This window comes from Oryzias latipes, chromosome 18 (genome assembly GCF_053564925.1).
Source record: "Oryzias latipes strain Hd-rR chromosome 18, Olatipes_Hd-rR_3.1".
NCBI classification, from domain to species: Eukaryota; Metazoa; Chordata; class Actinopteri; order Beloniformes; family Adrianichthyidae; genus Oryzias; species Oryzias latipes.
The window spans coordinates 29,031,331-29,054,807 of record NC_136254.1 but is presented as its reverse complement, the minus strand read 5'-3'; the positions used below and the strand labels follow the sequence as shown (position 1 = coordinate 29,054,807).

The window sequence follows — 23,477 nt, the reverse complement described above, 5'->3', positions numbered from 1 at the left end:
TTTAATTTCACAAAATAAATGTTTTCTGCTCATATCATTAATGTAAAGGTTTGTATTTGACACACGCCTCTCTACAAAGATTTTAATTTTCAATTTTCCATAGCATAAAACCACAAACTTTTGTAAACATTTACATTATGAATGATAAAATTACAAATAATTAATATTGTTAATACATTTTTAAAGCTCGTTTTTTATTGACTTGACCTCTGACCTTAATGAAATATTTTCCGCACTCAATCTAGGAAATTATTTGATGAAATTGTGCTTGATTTAGCATAATCTAAGATCATGGAGCATCAATACTTAATGGAAAAGTTTTTAATTATTCACATCACGTTTCCATGGCAACCTGACAGTTAACAATTCAATTCAATTTTATATTCATAGCCCAATGTCACAACAATAGTCGTCTCAATGGGGCTTTATACCAGTAATTGTATAGTAAACATGAAATCAGTTATAGAATTCCACAGGTAACGACTAAACTAAACAGACTAAGCTAAACGGGACATCCCATCCCTTAGACCCTCCCCTCTTTGTAAGGAAAAACTCCTAAAAAACATGGATTCTGGACCTCATTCTGGAAACCTCATGGATGTCTACCTGGGATTTTGTCATTTATTTATCATAAATAACCAGAGCAATCAGAACAACTCTTGTCTATGCTGAACTTGTTGATTGCTAACTCAATAATTTAATGCTAATGATGTGGGCGTGGCTAGCACAGACTGTGGTTGCTATGGAAAAAATTGACTCAAATTGAATGGTTGCTATGGACCTGTCAATCAACTCAAACACGTAGCTACTACTGTTGCTAATGCCGATCAAAGACATGCAAAAGTACAACATTCCTAAATCTTATTGTTTGCCGATGGATCCTACAAACTTGCAGCGCCAAACTGGTGTAAAATGTCTCCGTCCTGCAGGCTTACCCCTCCCTGAAGCCTCTGGCAGCGTGGACCAGAGATCTGCACCAGCGAGTCGCCCAATTTGGCCACTGGGCAAACACAGCGCAGCCCCCCATCTTGTTTTGGTTGTCCGGCTTTACTTCTCCTAACGGTTTCCTCACGGCTGTGCTGCAGTCCTATGCCCGCCAGTACAATGTGAGAGCTCACACACACACACAAACACACGAACACACACACAGGCAGATTGAAGGTGGAGAACATGGAATCTGTTGAAGTTAATGAGGTGATTCTCCTCAGAGGACTGGTAGGAGAACAAACAGGAACTCGCTGACAGGCAGTCCTTGTCAGAAATGCACTGCAGTTGTCACCTGTGGGATTTGGCAAATGCTGCGTGCTTAACACCGTTGTCTGTTAGCGCTTAGAGCACACGCAGGTATGAAATCTCAGCTTGCTGCAGTCGGCTGCCTCACAACACTCACTGCTGTGACTTAATACCCTCAACAATTTGGCACAGGAAGTCCAGCACAGACTCCTCAGCCATAACTTCTGTCTTTTTGATCCAAAAAGCAAACTGTTGCAAAAGTAATTATATTGGATTGGAAATATTTAGAATAAGAGATGAATGTGTAGAGTTCACTGTTAGGTTTTTCATTGAAAACTATCTTTTATGATTGTTATTTGAACAGAATGAATTAAATCTCTGATTTTGCACTTTAAAAAATGTCTTCCCTTTTATGGGAACCATTTATTTTGCAATAAAAATGTTCAAATTTAAGCCTCTTCTCAAAATTAGAAGAGGTTATTAATCAAAAACGATGATAAAACTTTTTAAAACGTGTAAGTATAATCTTTTTTACTACCTATAAAAGATGATGGATTTTTATTTATAATAACCTATTTATAATAACCTATATTATATTGCATTGGATTATATGAAATGATATGATATATTATATTATTATAATTGTAACCATAATCAATAAGTTGATTATTGATCATATAAGTTGTGTGTTCCTGCAGGTTTCAGTGGACACTCTGTCCTGGGAGTTCATAGTTTCCACCTCGGATGACAAAAATCTGATTTCTCCTCCTATGGTAACCTAAACACACACATATTCTGGTATTTCTAGTTTCTTGGGGTTTTACATTGGCATTATGCAGTTTTTAATCACTATAATATAACTATTTCAACTGATTATCTAAACCAAAAAATTACACTTCAAATAATCAAAAAAGTATGTTCTTTTACTCGTCCTGGTACAATATCCTCACAGTGTTTTCATTGGAGGTCGGTCCTGACGTATAGAAACACAGACACACACAGCTGGGTGTTATGCTTGGTACTATGGATATTTGAAAAACCTGAATGTAGTATTACTCATGTTGTATTTGGGTATCATCAGGATGGGGTGTTTGTCTGGGGTTTGTTCCTGGAGGGCGCCAGCTGGGACACAAAGAACTCATGTCTGGTGGAACCCACCCCCATGCAGATGGTCTGCCCTGTTCCCCCCATCCATTTCAAACCAGTGAAGAAGCGGAAGAAGCCGTCTAAAAGTGAGCAGTTTGGGGCTTTTTGTATCATCCTTCCATTAATCTGCAACTTCATTGGTTTTTCTTTTCCCGCTCTGGTGAATCCTGTTTACTGCTGACTCCACTCTGTCTGTCTCTGGCGTGTACGCAGGTATGTACCTGTGCCCATGTTACTACTACCCAGTGCGAGCTGGCAAAGGATCTTTTGTAGTTGGAGTTGAGTTGGGGTCCGGAGCTGAGACCCCAGAGCACTGGATCAAGAGAGGAACTGCACTTCTCATGAGTCTGGACAACTAAATTCTTAAGACACACACACGCACTTCAAATGTTAAAGCGAAATTCCTTCAGATTAGTTTACACTTTAAATGATTATTTCATGTTCTGACATATTTATTTGTGTTTCTTAAAAATTAAAGTATGTTACCAACGTACCAAACTGGACTTTCTTTGACCATTCATAACCTACTACAGATCAGTCTAACTGTGGAGGGACGTCTTACATAAGTGGCCCAGAGCACGGCTCTGTGGATTGTACTGTACGGATTGAGATGTTCTTCAAACGTCCTCGATGCTTCAAAGCTTTGACGTCAGAAACACTTTTAAGTTGCGTTGGACTTGTTAAAGACTGCTCTGCGGGAAAGTAGAGATTGGAGAGGAACATAGCTGTACAGCCTATCTATTCTCTGTGCATCTATAAGTCCTTTTCTTTCCATTTGCCTTCATATGATGAGTGAATTAAAAGAGGGAGCACAGCCCACCTTTACACTGGGGGAGTAAAAAACAAGGACAACTCCGCTCAGGACCTGATCACTAATGAGCAACCTAAATGGTGACAAGAAAGAAGTTGGATCAGACCAACATGGATTGTTGGGTGTGAGTAAACCCCAAAGATTTCATCCACCTGATACTTACCAGCAAAAATGAAGTCTGAAGTGGGCCGATCAACGTTCTGAATATGGGAGGACTGGCCGGAACAAAGTCCACTCACTTGAGGTAACTTGAAGAGCTACATTTTCTATCTTCAGGTTAATTTCTGATATTTTTCGGAATAGAATATTGGGGTCAGGTAGACCCTAACAGACTTAATGGGCTTTAACGGATAGAGGAAGTGGTAGGGAGGGAAGGATCCTTTTGGACTTTAGGGGAAGACTGGCCAACCCTGGTCCTGGAGAGCCACAACCCTACCTGATGCTGGCTACTCTTAACCCTTGTGCTATCCTAGGCACTTTAACATTGGGAGTGGGGTCATCTGGACCCCACAAAACAGTGCGCTGAACCCTTTTTCTTCAATGATATCTGATCGTCACTGGTGTCCATGGATTACATTAAATCCTCTCCACCTTTATCCACCTTTGTCATGGTAGGGAGAACACGTCAATGTAAGGGTGGGGTCTGTTAGAGTTATGTAATTATCATTTGCTTACATGCTATAATCGCCATTCAGTTATTAAGGAAAAAGTCAGAACCCTGACAGGGTCATTTGGACCCCACAAGATAGCACAAGGGTTAAAGGAGCCAGACCACTATTAGAGACAGGCGTGTAAAGTAACAATCACCTGTTGCGCCCGGCGTTGATTGTCGATCAGCGTCAATTAGAGACAGGTCACCATTGGAAGATATTCGGTTCATTGACACCAGAATTTGCTTCAACTCTTTAACACCAAAGCTGTCGTAGGCGACTGCAAAATGACACAGCTCTCTGAACTACCGTAACTCAACGGTTTACGCAATTAACATAATTTTGAAACATTCTGACGCAGAGAGAAGCAAACGCAGCAAAGCAGCTTCCTTCCATATCAGAATCTGCTAATTTATGTCGACTGCGTAAACCCTACTGTAAAGTGTTCCATATCAGGGCAAAGATGCTTTTCCTAGCGTCAGAATCAGTTGGATTTACGTTGATTGCTTAAATGGTTAAAAACAAGAGATGTCGCCAGCGACCCCTCAATAACACAAGACCTTTGAACCACGGTTACTCCTCAACTGTTTAAGCTTTTCGGCAATGTGTAACACTTCAGTAGAGTGACTTTTTGGTTCTTCTATCATCAGACACGGTTGTGTTTTGTTCACATACCTGACCATCGAAACATGTCAGCTATGTGAACAAAACACAACCGTGTCTGATAAATGAAGAACCAAAGAAGTCAGTTATCAATACAGACACCATGAACTTTAAAGAAAATAAAAGTGATACTTTATTTATTCCACAATGGGGAAACTCTTCCCATCCCCTGGGGGGAGCGGTGGGGAGAACGGGGATCGATCTGCGAACCCTTTGGTTGTCGGACGACCTGCTCTACCGCCTGAACTAAACCGCCTTTAGTAGAGTGTTGCAAATTGGTGCTAAGCCTGAGCTGGGTCATCCTACTACAATCCATGTTTCTTATGTAACCAATGGTTCTACAGCCCTTTCAATGATATATCTATAAGTAAGGTTCCTCCAAACACGTGAACCCGAATGAACCTCTGCAGACATTTGGAGTCAGAAAGAGAAGGATGGTACTTCTACAAGAGAGGAGACTGCCTAAACACCATAGAGGAGGTGGTGGTGGGGAGGGGGTGAACACTCAAGAGGAAGAAAGAGGGGGTCCAGTAATGAGGAGTAGGGGGGGCAGAAAGGGGAGTTCAAGGTCGATTTGAGGGGGGTGGAGGATTGTCCTGCCCAAAGACAAAACAGACTTCCTTGGAGCTTGGAGGCTTTTTTCAGCCCTAGGTTTCTGTGTGAGCTGAGTGGGTGGTAGATAAATGGTGGATGGTGGATTCATATTCAAATGGGCTCACTCTGTGGTCTGGTTCTGTCAAATCCAAAAGTTTGGTTGAAATGAGCTGGAATGTGAATGAAGTGGATTCAGGATGTAGTGTGTGGCATTCAAGTGCACAAACAGGACCGCCAAGAGTCTCTTTAAAGACTGGAAAAGCTTTTCGGGTGGTGTCCCATGATGTGACTCCCATCTCCCGCATGCCAGCAGGGACACCCCCCCCCCCCCCCCCCGAGGAGCACCTCAAGCATGCCCCCCGCCCCTAAAGTTTGCGCCAGGAAAGTGAAATGCCGCGTTCAAGTGAACGCCGTGACCCCTTCAGGGACCCTTTGAAGGGGAAGGAGCGGGGCTCTGCGGTGCGGGGCCGCACTTCACGGTGGAATTCGGGGCAAAGTTGTACAGTGTGTTCGGCAGTGAGCGTGGAGGCGGGGCGGCTCATGTCCGAGACTCCGCTAAAATAAACCTGCATGAGGGAGGAGAGAGCAGGGAGGGAGGCGAGGAGGAAGCAGAGGGGACCGGAGGGAAACACTCCGCTTAACGGAATAAAAAACTGCGCAGTATTTTTTACATTTATTTTTTTGATGAGTCCCGGATCCTTCCTTTGGGTGTTCGTATGTTTCCGGGATTGTTTTAAGGCCAACACAGGGATGAGGTGTCTGCACCTCCACGCAGCTGAGGATGTTCATTTTGTGTTTTTTGGGAGGGGGGCTCTAAAGTGCCTGCGTCATCCACGGCCAACCATGAAGATGGACCGCTTCATCTCATTTTCTGCTCGTGTAAATGGAGGTGAGGACATTCTTCACGGAGAGGAGACTCCATTGAAAACAACAGAAGCGCTTCCCTGCATCAGGATTACCAACGGCAACCAAACTGTGCGGGAAACGGTTGCGGGTTATGTAATTATCACCACTAACTTTACGTCTTTGCGGGTTGGAGCTTAAATGAGAGCTGGGGGTGTCACGCATTTTTCACGGGAGGAAAACGAGTTTACAGGAACTCGCTGATGATGTCGCAATCGGCTCGTGTTGTGCTCACGCGCCGCTATCAAAATCTCCCCGTGGGTGTGTGATGCGCCGCGGCCAACCGTCAAGGTGTTAGGGACGGGGAAGAGGCCTTCTGCACGAAACTGGCTTTAGTGGAAGTTGTGACGCATTTTTTTCTCTCCCTCTTTTTGAAGTGTCATGTGGCGAAATTGTGGCGGGTTCGTTACCGTTTCCAGGAAGAGCGTTTGAATTTTTTTTCCTGTGATTTTTTTTTTTTTTTTTTTCCCTGTCTCCACCCCTTCTTCTTGCTGCACGAGGCGCACTTCTCCATTTTGCCACTAGATGGCGGCCGATGACAACAGATCGCAGTGGCTACTAGTTTGATTTAAAAACATGTTTTTGAAAAATAAAACGTATTTTGCGGTTTAAAAGTACAAATTTACTAGTATTTATTTTTTAAACAACCTTATTTTACAATTTTCAAATACATTTTCTTGGTTTAACGTGAAGATTACGTCATATCCGTTTATCCACGCGCCATACTGTTTTCTAGATCCTTCCGAAGCTTCAGTGGAGTTTGGATTTATTAATATTACTCGATCAGAATGGAATTTTAAAGAGAAGTGGTATTCCATAATTATTCAATCATAACACATTTAAACGCTGGATATAGTTTAGGTTTTGAAAATAAAGTTCACATAAATTGGTTATTGTTTGCCACACTTCAAATTTACTTTCACATTTTTGCCTCATTGGTTGGTTTATTGCTACGTTGGCTCAGTTTTTTGTTGATATAAAGCACATTTTGTATTGATTTCATTACTTAAAATAACTTGAGACGTGAAAAAAACTGTTAACTTGCAAACGCATTTCAGATCTCCATTTTTTTTTATCGTTACAATATAAAAACAATACATTTACAATGTAAAATAAGCCAAACAAACATTAAAAAAATATTTCTTCTACTTTCTTTTTAAACTGTTGCTTTAAAGTTTATTTTACATTCCCTCAGTACTTCCTAACCTTGAAAAGTCTTTGGTACAGGACAACCTAGTGCCCTGGATTTTAAAGTCCCACTCCGATTATCGTTTGATCTCTTTTTAAAGTGTTACCAACGGTTTTCAATAATGACTATGATGTTTTTAGTCAAAATCATAAAACTTGTGTCATTTTCCAGCACATAGTTCCTGCAGAGCGACAGTAGTTCATCAGAAATGTGCCTCTCAGTTGTGGGCGGGACTTTTGGTATGGAGTAAGCCTGCCCTTGCTTCCCGTCATCGTTTACCGCCTCCAGCTAACTTGCAGCCCTTCACATTCCCAACCTATCATTGCCAGTGCAAAAAAAATGGCGAGCAATATTAGAGCCATCCAGTTTAGGAAAACAAAGGTCTAGTCGTTTACAAGTGGATGCGTCACAATGGAGCGGCGCTTGTCGTTGTAGTTTTTATTTCACACCTAGAAGATTATTCAAACTGCATTATTTTCTCTGCCCTTGATTTACATCTATTTGAGTAAATCAATACCCCGAAATGCAATTTTAAGCAATTTTAAATTCTTTTACATATCCCCTATCATAGCAAAATGCCACAAGAACATGTTAAAAACACCAGAAACACCATTTCAATTGAATTGGATCTTTGGCTCAGTTAGGAAATATCCTTATTATTATAAATATCCTTATAATTTTTTTCTTTCCTTAAAACGGCAAATATGACGTCACCTGTAAGTTGGAGTAGAAAATTTGTTCTGATGATGAAACTTGGATAATTATAAGAATTTTATATTTAATCATTCAAATCCTATGCATTGTGGTCTATATTCGCCAATCTTGTGAGCATCGATGATCACTGATTTTTCTTTTGGGAAATTTCTAGGGCACTTGATTCTGGAATCGGAGATTCAGACAGCAGTACAAAATAACAAAGGGACTATAGTGCACTGCGTAGTGAGTAGGGATCAAATTCGAACACAATGGTAGATTCGAACACCCCAAAAAAGGCAGAATGCCTTAACCCTTGTGCTATCTTGTGGGGTCAAAATGACCCCACCCTTACATTGACGTGTTCTTCCTACCATGACAAAGGTGGATAAAGGTGGAAAGATTTCATGTAATCCATGGACACCAGTGAAGATCACAAATCATTGAAGAAAAAAGGTTCAGAGCACTGTCTAGTGGGTCTAGATGACCCAACTCCCAATGTTAAAGTGTCTAGGATAGCACACGGGCTAAATAGTGCACTAAGCAGTGAGGGAATTCAGGGACAACCAGGTTTTTACATCTAACCTGCAACCGTTAGAATTCTCCTGCAGAGGGCGCCATCCTGACAGTTTTAGTGACCCTTCATTGACTGAACTGTGTTTTCTAGATGGATGTCTTTTTCTCACTAAGAATTGTTTTCTGAAACGTTCATGTTTAAAACCGTTTTTTTGTTGCATGCTGCCTTAAGTTGGTGCAGTTTTCTGCTGTTGTCGAATATGTAACTTTGTTTCTGGCTGCAGGGTGAGGAGCATGGCTCGGTGGTGCGCCGTGTCTGAACATCCGCCATGGCCTGACTGAGGTCAGAGCAAGCAGACGGGTGAAGCCGGTAAGTCGAGTTCAGCCCTTCAGCTCTGTTTGTGACACTAACATTTAAAGTAAAAGAAAAACTGTTTACAAGGGAAGGTTCTGAGTCTGGACATGTTTTGCTCCTGCAGGAAATTCACCTGCATTGGTCTGCAAGCTTCCACCAGTGCAGGTACGAACTCCTCTGACCCTTTAGGTCCTCTGCGGTTACGAACCCATGACTGCTGGTGTATGGAATTTATGGGAACAAACAGTTGGGTTAAAAAGCATTGTTCAATTCCTGGATTAGAGCTGTACAGAACTGTGACATCACACACCCAGATTAGTGGAAACATTGTCAAGCTCCGCCCACAACCTGTACATTATTGTATAGTTACTTTACCTCAAAGGCAGATGTTAAACCTCATCTTTGAATGAAGTCCACCCTGCAGACAATTGAAGTGGAGATTTTTAATGGCCCCGCCCCCAAAATCAGCTGTGAGTTTTTATAGAAAAGGACAGTATGTGTTCTTTAAGACAATCCACCAAAGTTTTTCTTTATTAACTCTTTTTTTCTTAATTACTGCTTTGCAGTCATTCTTTGTGTGATCTTTATTTATCATGAGTTAGACCACAGTGTTTGAGTCACAAATCATCAAAATCATATTTTTGTGCTCCAGACAAGTCTTTAATTTTTAAAAAGTGTGCCTCACTCATTGACTGTACATAAGAACTGGACTGAGTGACCCCCCCTCCCCCCTGGCGTTACAAACAGGAAGTACCTGCTGGCTCCAAGAAGCCAAAATCCCATCGACTTATATAAAGAAATAAAAAGCAATTCAGTCTGTAAGAATTTTTTTTTTTGCATGATGAAAATGTTTCGTGGTGCAAGTTATTTAAGTATGTACTGACCAATCAGATGCCTCTATTAAAGTAGGCGGTGCCTGCTGGCCCCCTACGGCCAACGTTCAAAACAGTTGACTGACAGATTTCGTGTTGCCGGCTTTCAAGTGGTAGGTGTGTGGACTTCCAAGAAGCTCACTCCTGATTGGTGAGAGTGGTTACCGTTGAAATGCTGACTCAGATCAATTCGGAGAAATCACTACTTAGTGACATCGATTGGCTCCAACATGGCAGTGAAAAACTGGCAACTGAATCGACTTCATGTGGTTGGAACCGGAAGTAAACTGTTGTCTATGGGTGGCGTCACGCTCACTCAGTCCAGTTCTTATACAGTCAATAGGCTGAGGCCACTGACTGGCTGAGACCTGCTGGGGTTTACAGACTCCCGCCCAAACACCCCCTCCTCTACGCTCACACACTTCTCACTTACTATTGAGATCCGGCGCTCGGGGAAAAAGACACCTCTCTGCTGTCTCTGAGGACGGCGCTCTATCTCACACACCTGGGGTTTGGATACCAGCCAGCTCCGCTTTACTACACGCACTTACAGCTGGCCACGCATCCCACCAATTACACGCATGAGTGCACATGAACATATACAGGTAAACCCGCTTGGAGAAAAGCTACCACTACGATTGTGGCAGACAACGCAGACAAGAACGGTACGACTCTTTTCCACTGCTTTCCCACAATCAGGTCACAGTTGTTTGTTGCATCAGTGTTGCTCCATAAAGACACCGCGATGAAACGCTCACAAAGGAGGGCAAACCAAGTGTCACCTAATTTGGCTTTTTTTCACGTTTTGTCAAAGAAAAACTGATTTTAATCTACAACTTACTTTAGGTTTTTATTTTTTGAACACAACACAATGATGACACAGTTTTTGTCTGTAATAAGTACATGGAATTTGTTCCAATAATAGCCTCTGGGTTTATTCAAAACATTAGTCGGACGGCCTGGCCGTTGTTATTCACCTCACAGACAAAATAAGGGAACAGGCTTTTTATTTTAGGCTGTGAAATAGGGTATGGTACTGTATTTACGGAAAATTTGGAAAACAAAATCATAGGAACACTTCAGTACATTAACACTATCTCTATATATAAATGTACTAGGGGGGTACAAAAAAATCAATTATATCGCGATATTTCACTTGGTAATACTTTGGTTTAAATGCTGTCAAGGCGATTTTTATTTTATTATCTGACTGTCCTTCAGCGTCTGACTCTTGTTTTTCACTAAACCCCCAAACTGCTATGTGGCAACACCACAACACTGAGCCTCAATGAGCAGCTTTACACCACAATAAAACAACCACAAGGTCTCACCAGAACCAGCTCTGGTTAAACATTCAGTCAGCCTTTCGGTTTTTGTTGCTATGAGACCAGCACTAGCTACAGAACTCGTTGGTTAAGGCATATTCATTCTATAGTTCTTTTCTTATACTAAAAAAAAATGTGTTGGTTACATTGGACAAGGTTGACTGTTTTCTTTTAAGAACAAATATATCCTAATTTACCAAAAGAAAAGCACTATAAACTATGCTTTGGTAAAAGGAACCTGTATACGAGATACAGTTGCAGTGCTTAACGTTGTGACCATTAAATAAAATGAATTTTACCGTTGTATTATAGCGACAGGTGTTATTCATATTTAGGTAGAGTTCTCTTTCAGTCATACTCTTAAATATTAAATGTAGATAGATTGACATACGATATCATCGGTGTATAGTTTTATGGCATGAAAAACGGGTACAGTAGACCAGTGTTTTTCAACCAGTGTGCCGCGGCACACTAGTGTGCCGTGGGAAATTGCCCTCATTAACTGATCTTAAAATATTTCCCATCTCCAGGATTTCAGCTCTCTGTTCATCCAAACAGGCCCTGATAAAACACTGAGTAGTTAGGAATATAAAAGATCGTAAAATACTTTTTCTTTGCGTTTATTTTATTTTATTATAGACATTTTGATAAGAATGACGTACCGCGATTCAGCTGCAGCTCCGGCTGTATTTTGGAAAGGTCCCGCCCCTTTAACTGTCTCCACCAATCATTCTTGGGGAGCTTAATCACATGTAATCAGTCTGACCAATCAGAAGTGGTTAAAGTCTTAACTTCCTTGTCCCGATTTAGCTCGTAAAATCGCTCAATTCTAACAAAAATACCAGCTAAAGCTCGTATTTATCGGTGTAGCTTTCCACAGAATCCGGTATCAGACCGTGGAACAAGTGAACAAAACAATGAAGCTCCGAAAAGCGATCTCCGCCGGCCGTTTTATGCACTACATCTCCCATAATGCATTGGGTTGTGAGAGTGACAGCGCACAAGGAGATCTGTTGTTAAACGTCTTGAAACCAACGAACACACATCAAACTGTTTTTACATCTTCTAACTTAACTTTTATTGCATCTTTTAGAAAAAAACAGCTGCAGTTTCCAGCTTTTTCTGTAACAATTATCTCAAAAATGCATGTGAGATTCTGGAGGGGCTGTAGATCAATACAGACTATGAGTTTCTCTGTTTCTTTTTTTTTTTTTTTTTTGGATCCTGGTGTGCCGCGGGATTTTTTTTAAGGTTAAAGTGTGCCGTGGCTCAGAAAAGGTTGAAAAACACTGCAGTAGACTACTACAGAACCGTCTTCCCATGATGCCACCAGCACTGACCTGCACACGGCTGAATTTGCACTAAAGCGCTCAAAAACCCAACCAGTGCTTTGCAGAGCATCCGAAAATGCAATGAGCTCCAAAGTCACTCATTTGTATGAACGGAAATTATGGGATATGGATATATATATGGATATACTAGAGTACAGTACTATAGACCTTCCAAGAGGAGCTCCTGCGTTTATGTAAAAAAAAAAAGGAGAGTTTTTGACCCAAAGGTGGCCCCAAAACAATCTTTTTGTAAAGCACGGTGATGGGAGAGTGATAATTTGGCTGTTTTGGCTACAACATGGTTGAATCAGCGTAGAAAGACTGAATCTAATATAATAGAGCAGCTGAAACCCAGACCTCAGTCGGACAATAAGAGGATTATAAAATATTCCTAAAAACTTTCTTCATCTCAAGAAAAATCCCACAAATGTTGCTTTTAGGGGATTTTAACCCCTTGGATCCACTTTCAGGGTCCCTTATGTGTTTTAGTGCCTCAAACATAAAGCCTAAACCCCGATTATGTTTGCAAACTTAACTTTGAGGACCCTGCGGCACCTTTGACACCGTGCTTTTGGCTCTGGCTGGTTTCAAGTCAACCAGTTCCATATGCAGCACCTGGGATCAGTTTGCTGGGACGGTTTATTTGGACAGGCATCCAGCCCCGTCTGAGAGTGACATGTGTTTGAATGCTGGTCTGCGGAGCATCAAGGGTGTAAGGTGTGCGGCACATTCCTGCACGGGGCAATGTTCGCTCGTTCCGTTGGGGGCCGCCGCTCCGCCGCGTCTTTCTCCGAGCGCATCGTCTTCCTCCGAGGCGCTGCCGGCCATGTGCCGGCCACATGTGCCACACACCACGCAGAGGAAGGGAGGCGTTGTCCCAGAGTCTGAACGAAGCCTGGAGTTTGGTACATTTCCGGATATTTCTTGGAGCTTTTTCAGTCCGTTGATGCTGCCTGTTCGGTTCAGGGGGGAGGGCTCAGGAAGAGAGGTGGTGTGAGCTGAGTCAGGACGCCTGGGGCAGGACGGCAGGAAGCTGTGGGTGAAGAGAAGGACAGGAAGGAGAGGCCCTCCTCCTCCTCCTCCTCCTGCTCTTTTGTCATCATCTGTGGTGTCATTCAAGGAGGAGCAGCGTAGGGAGGAAAGAAGAGGTGGAGCTGACATCATCCACTTCCTGGAGGGCGTTTTTCTCCATCTTTGAGATTCGAAAATGCAATGCCAGTGAAAAGCTGGAGGATAAGACGAATGGAAAAGGATCAATCCCCATGAAGAAGTGATATAACGTGGAGACGTGCAGACGAAGCTCTCCTGCCTGTCTCCTCTTATATAACCTCCACTGTAGCAGGGGCCGTTGGGTTTGAGCGCTCTCATGGGAGGTGTTTAAAAGGCAGAGATGTCCGTCTGTTCGTCTCACCTAATGAATTTTAGAAAGGCCTTTTTTAAAATATTCTGATGTTAGACCTTAAAGACCCACTCTATTTCTGGTGTTTTTAACATGTTCTTGTTGCATTTATGGACACACAGGAAGAAAATTGAAACGTAAAATTGCGTTTTTTGAGTATTTCTTTATTCAAATCATTGTGAATAGGGAGCAGACGAAAAAAATGCTATTTGAAAAAGGAGCTTTTTTGTTACGTAAAAAATATTTGACACTCTCGCAGACGACTAAATGCAGGTATGAAAACTGTACGGCTGGATAGCTCGCCATTTTTTTTTGTTAGGTTGAAGGGGGCTGCAGGATGGCAGGAGTGCATGTAAACAGAGAGCTCTCAGTATCAGGGAGGGAAGGAGGGGGCGTGGTCACTCTGCACCAACAATCCCACCCACAATTTTAGAGAGGAATTTCCAATGAGCTACTGCCGCTCTGCAGAAGCTACGTCTTTGAAAACAACACAGGTATTTGGTGATTTTAGCTAAAAAAACCAGCATCATCATCATAAAAGACCCTTTTGCAATAGATCAAAAGACATCCGGAGTGGGATTTTTAACATACTTTCAATGGACTTTGATGAAAATAGAAAAGTGGTTCTGCACCGATATGCTATGGTGGTAAAGCTGCTGGTGCAAAGGTCAGAATGAGCTGCTTTTCGTTGAGCGCGTAAACACGTCACCACTGTAAAGCGCTACATATCGGCGGTTAGCTCCTTTCCTCCGCTTCAGAATCTTTACGTTAATTGATTTACATCAGGGGTGTCCAGATTTAGTGTGAGGGCCAACCATTAGGCCAGCATTTATTTACATGAAATCCAAATGACCAATATTATTATTAAAATTATTATTATAAATTTTTATTTTTTTACAATGACACACTTTTCAGTTCTTCACATAGATAAGAAGGAAAAAAAATTCAAACTGGGATTAAATGAAATGTTTCTTACACAACTATTCGTTATAAAATGCTGACTGTAAGCCCCAAAATGAACAGGAAAATAACCCAAATTGTTAGCTTATTTCGATCAGATAAGGAATAAATCAATTCTTCTCGTTTGGCACTTAAGGTCAAGTATTTCCATTTTATTGCCACAGGTTTGCAATGGCTACAAAATGTAATTTAGCCAATCAAGAAGTCATAGCTCTTGTGGGGTCACATATTTATTTACAGATTTTATGACAGTAGCCCTTGGGCCGGTGGAAATTTGAATGTGGCCCGCGGGCCGGACTTTGGACATGCCCGCTTTACACACTTGAAGAGTTACGGTGGTTCAAAGAACGCCAACACTGGAGCTAAAACTCCAATGATCAGGGGTCAACTAGATGCCGAACACCAGAGTTCAGCTGAGATTTGCCACCCGCCACACACAGAGGAATTGTGAACCGAGCGACCCCAGACCCCAAAAACCGGTTTGCAGACATTTCTGCTGTCTGTTGATCCATGTTTTGTCCTTTCATAGTCTGGATTCAGGCTTTCATTCTGGGCGGAGATCTGTTTGAAAGAAAACAAATGAAACTTGTCGATGTTTGCAGGTTAGCATGCAAAAAAAATGTTAATGTTGGGTAAATCACACTTAAGTCTTATACATGAAGCAAAAAATGTCTGATAACCCAGCAACAAACCTCTTCATGCATCCCAAACCCATTAAGATTTGAACAGACGACCATCTCTGTGCATTACGCTTTCTGTGCATTTATTGTGGTAGGGAAGTGTTGCTATGGGAACCCGCAAGATGTTTCCATGAATGCGTCTTGAAGCCCGGCCTTGGGTTTATATTTATCCGTAATAAAAGAAAATTGGAAGCTGGGGGAAAAAAAATCTTTTTCTGCATCATGCCATTGAATTATATGGTTAAAGAGAATTGTGGGAATTGGTAAATTACAAGAGATTCAGCTAAAGAGACGTTTTGTTTCAGCTGCTGGAAACCAAGTCGAGGAATTAAGGACAGAAGGCGTACATTTGTTTGAGGAAAAAGTCTAAATTCTATCAATTCCCCAAATCCTCCACACCCTCCCATATCAAACTTGACCCCCCCCCCCCCCCCTTTAAATAAAAAAACAAATCACTGCTGCTATAATATAAGCTGCCCTGTGTTAAGTTCTCTCAACCCCTCCACCACTCCCAGTCCCTCTCCTGCAGCTCCTGTTCTGGCTTTCTGCCTCTCAGGTTTCTCCCCAGCCCCCCACACCCTCCGGGGCCCTCCCTCTTTGACCCCTTGTTACCCCACATCACCCTCTCCCCAGGGCAAGCCGGCAGCTCCCAGTCCTTTGTGTTTTCCTTCCCTCCCTCCCTCTTCTGCCTCCTCTCTGCCTTTGTGTGAGAGGCCAGCAGAAGGGAGAGGAGAAGCATTTCCACCAGGAGAAAGACAGAAGCCAGGACACAAAATGATCCAGGAGATCAGGCGTGAAACCCGAGCTGGAAGCCTTTTTATTTTACGTGATGTGTCACCGAAATAGAAAGCTCACCTTCACTCTAGAGAAATGGCTTTCCTGTAAATCCGATCAGTAATAATGGTGGAACATTAGAAACATCAAAATGATCAGTTCCATCAGAAAACTGGGGCTTAATAATTTATCGACGATGACAAACATACAAAAAAAACATGAAATAGCTTTATTGTACGAGCTTTTCAATACTATTCCTTATACTTTATTTCTAATCACGAACAGAACACGCTTTTCCTTTCTGTTCATACTATCTTTTCATTTTTTGCTGTAGCTGAAGCTGATGTATCATGCTAACACTTACTAACTTTCAAAATATCCCAAAAATCTGTGAAGCAAATAAAATCTTTTGCTAAGCATAAGGGTTATTAAGTAAAAAGTACCAACGTCATGTTTACGGTTTTTGCAGTGTAGGAATTCACGCTGAAATATAGCTAATATCGTGTTTAAGCTACATCTGCTAATATGCGTTAGGTAATTGTGAATTGGCTCCAAACTGTCTGAATCCAAATTGCTTCCTTACACCTTCGGCTTTTCCCCTTTACATTTATCCCTCCAGACGGAGAGATATGGAAAAACTATTGTCTTCAAAATTCAGCCGTTACAACCGCTCGATGATGTTCTCAACAGTCACCAGTCATCTATGTTGGCGCGGAGCTGCCTGCGCTCAGAAAATACACAACATCAGTTTTATAACCTTGAAAAGTCATGCAAAAAACTCAACACTTACATTTAAATGTAAACGTCTGTGCTTCAGAGAAAACCCATGTCGAGACGTGTGTTTCTCCGTCGATCAACCTACGCCAGCCTAAATCGCTACGGCTAATAAAAAAAAAATAAAAAACCTTTGTGCAGCTTCAAATGCCCCTACAATTGGAGCAAGGGGTGAAGACAGAGGGGTAGAAAAGCCATTTTAATTTGGCCCAAATATTCAAATTTTATGTAACAATGCGTTCAAATGTCAAGATGTCCCCTTGTTTTGTGTTTTTGAAGCTGCCCCTAGTGGTATAACCATGTTTTCAACACTATAATTTGTTGATCCCTATTTTAAGACAGAATGTATTAATCTAAAAAAAATAAACAATTAATTTAATCTAATCATGAAAAATCCAGTGTTGCGTCTGGATTATTGCATACTCTTGAGTTTTAAGTTGTGTACGTGCGGATGTTATAGCGTGCACGACTTACAAACTCAAACAAGACGTCCAAATGCATTCAGACCTAATGACATGGCTCTTGGCATGGGTCGTTGAGTTCAGACAGAGGAAGTGGGCCATTATGTTGCTGAGCAGGCTTTAGCGTTTGTTTGTGTTAGCCGCGCAAGATGACCAGACACCTGAGGCATTATTCACCTACTGACCTACCCAAGAGTCTGACAGAGATGCTGGCAGATAAACACCACAATCCAATGGCTGCAAAGATTGACGTGTGGCGCTGATGGGAAAATGTGTACGGAGACCAAGACCTGTGTGTGTGAATGTTAAGATGAAAGTGTTAATAAGGTTGTCTCAGGGTGTGTACATGAAATATGCATGGACTGTCCAAAGACCAGAAGCGCTTCACATGCATTTTTAAAACCCCAGCTACAAAGAAAAAGGTGTCTCACTCTTTGTGGATAGGCTGTGTGCTATGTTCATGGGTGTGTGCGTTAAATCCACTGGCTAAGCGTGCACGGTCAGATGGCGTTTTATTCCTGGAAAGCCAGTTGCTGCTCCTGTTATCACAGCTAACTCGATTAAAGGAGCTTCTGCTGTCGAGCAGTCTGCTCTGAGCCGCGCTCTGAGCGCCCTGAACTCACACAGCCTTGTTTCAGACTGACTTCAATTAGCTAAAATAATCTCCGATCACGGCAGCGTCATAACCGATCCACAAATTACAACAACTTCCATCAGTTTTATAGAGTATAAAGATGCTTCTTGAAGATATACGTTTCTCGTCAACAGACTCTACTTACCTCTGGTCTGAACGTAGACCTACGCTTATGACAAAGGTTATCTGTTTTTCAAAATAATGGCACTGATTGAATTCTTAAACCTTGTTTCCACTGAGTGGTCCAGTATGGTTCTAGTCTGGTATTTTGAGCGTTTCCACTATGAAATGGATCCATTAAACCGGACCGACATGTATCATTTTTGATAGAAAAATGGAATGCACCGGTTATTGTCGAAACCCGTTGTTTGGCTCAGTATGACAAAAGAAAGTGTCAAGAAAGCGTCTGTATTCCTCTTTGCCGTCCGAAATCTTCTCACAATGAAAAAAATGAGCTGCTGGACGACCTCCATTGTTGTTTTTAGCTTCACCCCGCGTTGTGACGGACCAATTTTGAGTGAAAACTCTTTTTTGAATTGCCGTGGACCATTTTGAACTGTATTGGGCTGGACGTGATCCAACTGTACTGTAACGTTCAATGGAAACACGGCTTTAGATCAGGTATGTAGGCTAGTAGGTCAAAGACCCAGACACACCATCAGTCACGGTTGTTGAAGATCTAAGCATTGTTTTGAAAATGTTCAATTAGCATGGTCACAGAAAGCAATGTGGCATCCCAACCACACCGATACCAATTTCTGAGGCATTGATCTCTTTAACACCTGGGATGTCGCTGGAGACACATAAATACCACACGCTCTATGACATACCTTAACTCTTTGACCATTCACGCGATTGTGAATCAGCTGACTTTGATTTGGAAAAAAGCCGCTTTTCACATCTGCTTTGAACCAATATGCAGCTTTTTACAGCAACATCATCGGCTAATTTATGTTGATTGCATAACTGTTACACCTCTGAAACAGGAAAGCAAAAATCATACCTGATTTATGTGTGCTCCTCATGCAGGTGTTTATTGAAATTCTGATTTTAATAATTCTTTAACAACCACTTATTACTGTTTCTAACTTGACTTTCGTTAAGAAGTTACAGTCATAAGTAATATCAACCTAAAAGCTCAACAATCTTATTGGGGCACACCCACGTGAAGAAATGTGTTACTCCTCTACGCCATAGAGCGACACGGATCACTCAACCGGTGGAGGGATGGCCAGCCCTAAGCCGCTACATCTCCTTAACAAAACCCTTTCGGACACCACTACAGCTTCAAATGCCCCTACAATTGGAGCAATAGGGAGTAGGGGTGTGATGATAACCACATCACCGCACTTTTATTTATTTCTTTATTATATTATTTATAAGTTCTGCATATGGTGCGTAATTGGAACTATAATAAACACATTAAACGCATTCATCTTTGCTGATAATTTACTTTTTCTGGCCAAAGTCTCTTCTGGATGATCCTAGTAATTACCAACAGCCAGAACACAGTTGTTTGAAAAACTAACAAGATGGGAGATCTGATGAAAAAGGGCTCAAGATCTTCGTTTAAGCAACATCAAAACTGTATTAAATATAAGTTTCTCCTCTTAGTTTTTTACATTTTTGCCTCTTGGCATCTGTTGTAGAGAGTGGAAAAATGTTTATTTAGGAGTTAAAGAACCCAAATTTACATTTAGAAGTCCTGACCCACATCAGCTTATACAAATGTCCAGGACGGATTGTACAAAATCCCAAATTGTGAAATCCCTTTTTATTCTATGAAAGGAAGTGGGCCAAACATTTCCACTTTGCAGACTTGATTAGTACTAATCAAAACCTCCTAACGAGTCAGTTACCCTGATTACTGGCTATGTTTTCAGTGCTGCAATAATCTAATAAGGCTCAGTCATGATAGAAAAACACACCTAAACTAGACTTAAAGTAAGCGGCTTGGTCTTTGCTGAATGTTAATCAAACATTGGTCAAACTGCTCTGGAGCCAAACAGGTGCTTTCACTAACCACACTCTGCACGAATCAACTACAAAAAGACAGAAACAACAGAGTTGACCTTATATCATGATTATTGTAATCATGGATCTTTAAGATAAACACGAGCTACCATAAAATCTATTATTGCCCCTCCCACAGGCGTACTATGGAGGCCAATGTAATTAGGCCCTGGGGTAATTGGCTGACTAATTGGTGGTGGTTGGGTACATTGCTTTAAATTAAACTCAAAGGGACAGCTCTGTTATTTCTATTAATTACGTGCTGTTTCGTTTGACAACTGACCTTGTGTAGTTTTTGGTAGTTTTTGAGGGGGGGTTGATAGTATCTTAACCTCCCCTCCGGTGTTACTCCAACAGTTGCCCAGATGGATGGTTTTGCCATTGCGCACATGCATGCACACACACTGGGATGAGCAGACGCTCAGCCCTTGTTTCCGTCTTTGCTCTAGCTTTTTTCAGGCAGTGGCGCCATTCATTACAGGTCTGTGGAGGAGCTGCTGTTCATTGTCTCTCCTCCTGCTTATTCTCCAGGAGACGACTTGTCTCAGACTCTATCTCCTCCTTTTGTCTTTTCGCCACCCTCCATCTCTTCTGCTCTAGTTTTTAGGTCTTTGATAAGCTCCGTCCCTCGCTCTGTCTGCGCCAATCTCACCTGAAAAACAGAACAAAGAATGTGACTGCCTGCATCTGTGTTTTTAGTGCTGTCACGTATTTAGAGAAGAGTGTAACACACATGTGAAGAAGGGTACATATCGGTGTCAAACCATACTGCATATAAAGTCTACGATATGTCTTAATCTAAATGAAGACATATTGTCTGAAAAGGTATGTAGAACAGTTGAAACATAATTCCAGTAAGAAAAGTGATAATTCGACATTATAGGTTATATTGCAACACTATAAATGTCTTTAATGGTGAATATATTGTTATGCGAATATTTGCTGAAAACATTCAAAACATTAAAGGAGAAACAAAATGACTATTAACGCTGGGAAAGTCTCTACAATAAATCCCAAACTTACTGAAAAATGGACATAGGAAGCAAAAAGTGCAAGAGATTAAAAAATGATGAATTAAATTCTGAATAAGCTGACAAAAAACAGTTGGGCGTAAATTAAATAATCAACAAATTCAAAATTATGCCCAAAAAGTCTAAGGCACACCTGTGCAATAATCATGCTGTCTAATCAGCATCTTGATATGGCACACCTCCGAGGTGGGATGGATTGTCTTGGCAAAGGAGAAGTGCTCACTATCACAGATTTAGACAGATTTGTGAACAATATTTCAGAGAACTGGCTATTTTGTGTATGTGGAAAATGTTTCACATCTTTTAGTTCATACCATAAAAAATGGGAGCAAAAACAAAAGTGTGGCATTTATATTTTTGGTCAGTGTAGTTTCTGACAATAACCCCATTCCAAGTGGAGCCAGGAACTGCACACAAATTACCAGTATTTTATGGTCTTGGTAGAAATCAAAAGACATTGTCATGTAGGTTTAAAAACCACTAGTCCAGTAGCGTTGGGTGATGTCCCTTAAATTGGCAGTTGACGATGTTTGCAGTAAAACATCGGGATGGACGATGATATCGTCCGGGGGGGGTTACTTTATTTATTTTATTTCCCAACTAATGACTCATCCGCCATGAAAAAATAATGTCCAGTATAAACTGACTTTAACAAAAAAAAAAAAAAAAAATAGAAAAGAAGTAGTCTGCTGCTGCCCTTGATTAGTCAAGTGGACCGGTGGACCGAGTGACCGTGTCTCTTAGCAGAGCAGTCGGACTTTGTGTTTGAGGGGAATGGAGGATGCTTAGTTATGTGTGCGCTATGTTACGGAGACTTTGGTCCGTGATCCGTCCCGCAGCTCTGAGTGAACGAGCTACCGAACTCAGGAGAACCGGGTCTCCCGGTAAAAGTGTGTGTCTGGGCAGAGCTCAGACCGTCTGCTCACAAAGCGGCTTTGGGGCGGTGTTTGAGCTGTTCAAAGCAGAAATGTCGCTCAGTCCTTAGAAACCGTTCAAACTAGGGCTGCACGATATGAGGAAAACTCGCGATATGCGATATTGGGGATTAACATCGCGATAACGATATAATTTGCATTATATAAACAAATAGCCAAACAACCAAAAACATTATTTACATTTCACTGCAACAGTTTAAAAATTATACTCCAAATGACCCTTGTCGACGTAGGAGGCAAACATCAAACATAAAAGGGCTCATCTGATTGATCAACAATGTAAACGGGTCCTTCCGATTGGTTAAATGGATAAAGGGATTTATTTCATTTGTTCACTATTTCAGGCTACCATGAGTTTGTTTATGCACATTTGAGGTAACCATTTATTGAGATCTTCGCCGTCTTTTGCGGTATGCAAATTGCACAGCTTGATGTCGCGATAACGATAAATTTGCGGTATATTGTGCAGGCCTAGTTCAAACATTCATATGGATTTGTGTTTCCAGTCGTGTCTCGACAAAATAAAGGCTGATGTTATTCCCACATCTTTACGTGCAGCCAAGATGCAGATTGCAGCATTTCCCGCATGGATTTTATGTTAATCAAAGGCTAAATGTTGTTAGCCCGTGTTAGCCTCTCCTAACCCTGGCTTCTTTCCAGCTCCGTTCTTCAACAGAAAAAGCATTGACCACGTGGATTAAAATCATAATGATGAGCGAACAGCGCTTCATAATAACCGTAACATTAGTACACCCCCCAGCTGACAAAGAATGTCTGTCACTGATCCCTAGTCATCGAAAACCTTTTTGAAACGTTTCGGATGCTTTTTAAAACATTTATCCCTTGTGTTATCTTGTGGGGTCCAGATGACCCGGAGAAACCCGTACTTCCTCCTTCATTAGTTCAGTGTGAGACAGCATCTTCTTCCAGAAGAGGCGGATTTAATCCATCATTCATTCATCCGGATGATAATTGTTCTCCGTGATTATTTTCTTCAGCGTATCAGGATATTTTCCAGCCGCTTCTGAGTCAGCTGATACCATTTCTCCCTGTGGGGGCACAGACTTTGGTTGGTAGCGGTTCAGGAACCGGAGGAACCAGCTCTTGCCTGCTGTGAAATATTCTTCAGCAGCCGGCGAAGAAGCCGACGGGGCCGGTGTGCTCTTCATCTTCGCTCTCCTCTTCAGACACTCCCACAGCACCCCCTCCGTACGCCAAAGTCTCATACAAGCGTCTTTTTGAGTTGTCTGAGCTTCTGTGATGATGTGAGTCACGTGACTGAAAGAAAATCTGTTAAGACGTGAAACCGCCAATATTGAAACACGAATAAGCGGGGGAGCACTGTAAATCCAAATACGTCTTTGTTCTACTGATCTGAGCTGCAGAGCTCCAGCTGTGTAAGGTTTGGGGGTGTGAGGGGCTGTAAGCTAGCAGGAGAGAGTGTAAACAAAGAGATGGATGACGGGAAATGGGGCCGTGCTCACTACCAACAGACCTTCCTACAACTCAGAGGCAAATTTCTAATGAACTCCTGC

At 41.8% G+C, this 23,477-nt stretch overlaps 2 protein-coding genes across 7 annotated transcripts in view; both read left to right on the top strand.

Annotated features, from left to right (window-relative positions):
- dnah2 (dynein, axonemal, heavy chain 2) overlaps positions 1-2,877 on the top strand; it is a 76,430-nt gene extending 73,553 nt beyond the window's left edge. For both annotated transcript variants that reach the window (XM_023966257.2, XM_078936298.1), the window contains 4 exons: positions 930-1,106; positions 1,932-2,006; positions 2,315-2,465; positions 2,593-2,877. In XM_023966257.2, the coding sequence (XP_023822025.1) occupies positions 930-1,106; positions 1,932-2,006; positions 2,315-2,465; positions 2,593-2,738 (549 nt within the window). In that variant the 3' untranslated portion in view covers positions 2,739-2,877. The remainder of the gene's footprint in view (positions 1-929; positions 1,107-1,931; positions 2,007-2,314; positions 2,466-2,592) is intronic.
- A 2,691-nt stretch (positions 2,878-5,568) lies between these two features.
- Positions 5,569-23,477, top strand: part of kdm6ba (lysine (K)-specific demethylase 6B, a) — a 110,030-nt gene continuing 92,121 nt past the window's right edge. For 2 of the 5 annotated variants that reach the window (XM_078936272.1, XM_078936268.1), the window contains exons 1-3: positions 5,667-5,986; positions 8,683-8,768; positions 8,878-8,918. The gene's annotated coding sequence lies outside the window, so the exon portion shown is untranslated. Of the gene's footprint in view, positions 5,987-6,077; positions 6,097-8,682; positions 8,769-8,877; positions 8,919-23,477 lie in introns of those variants that run through there. The other 3 variants (XM_011487316.4, XM_078936267.1, XM_078936269.1) reach the window with 3 other exon arrangements.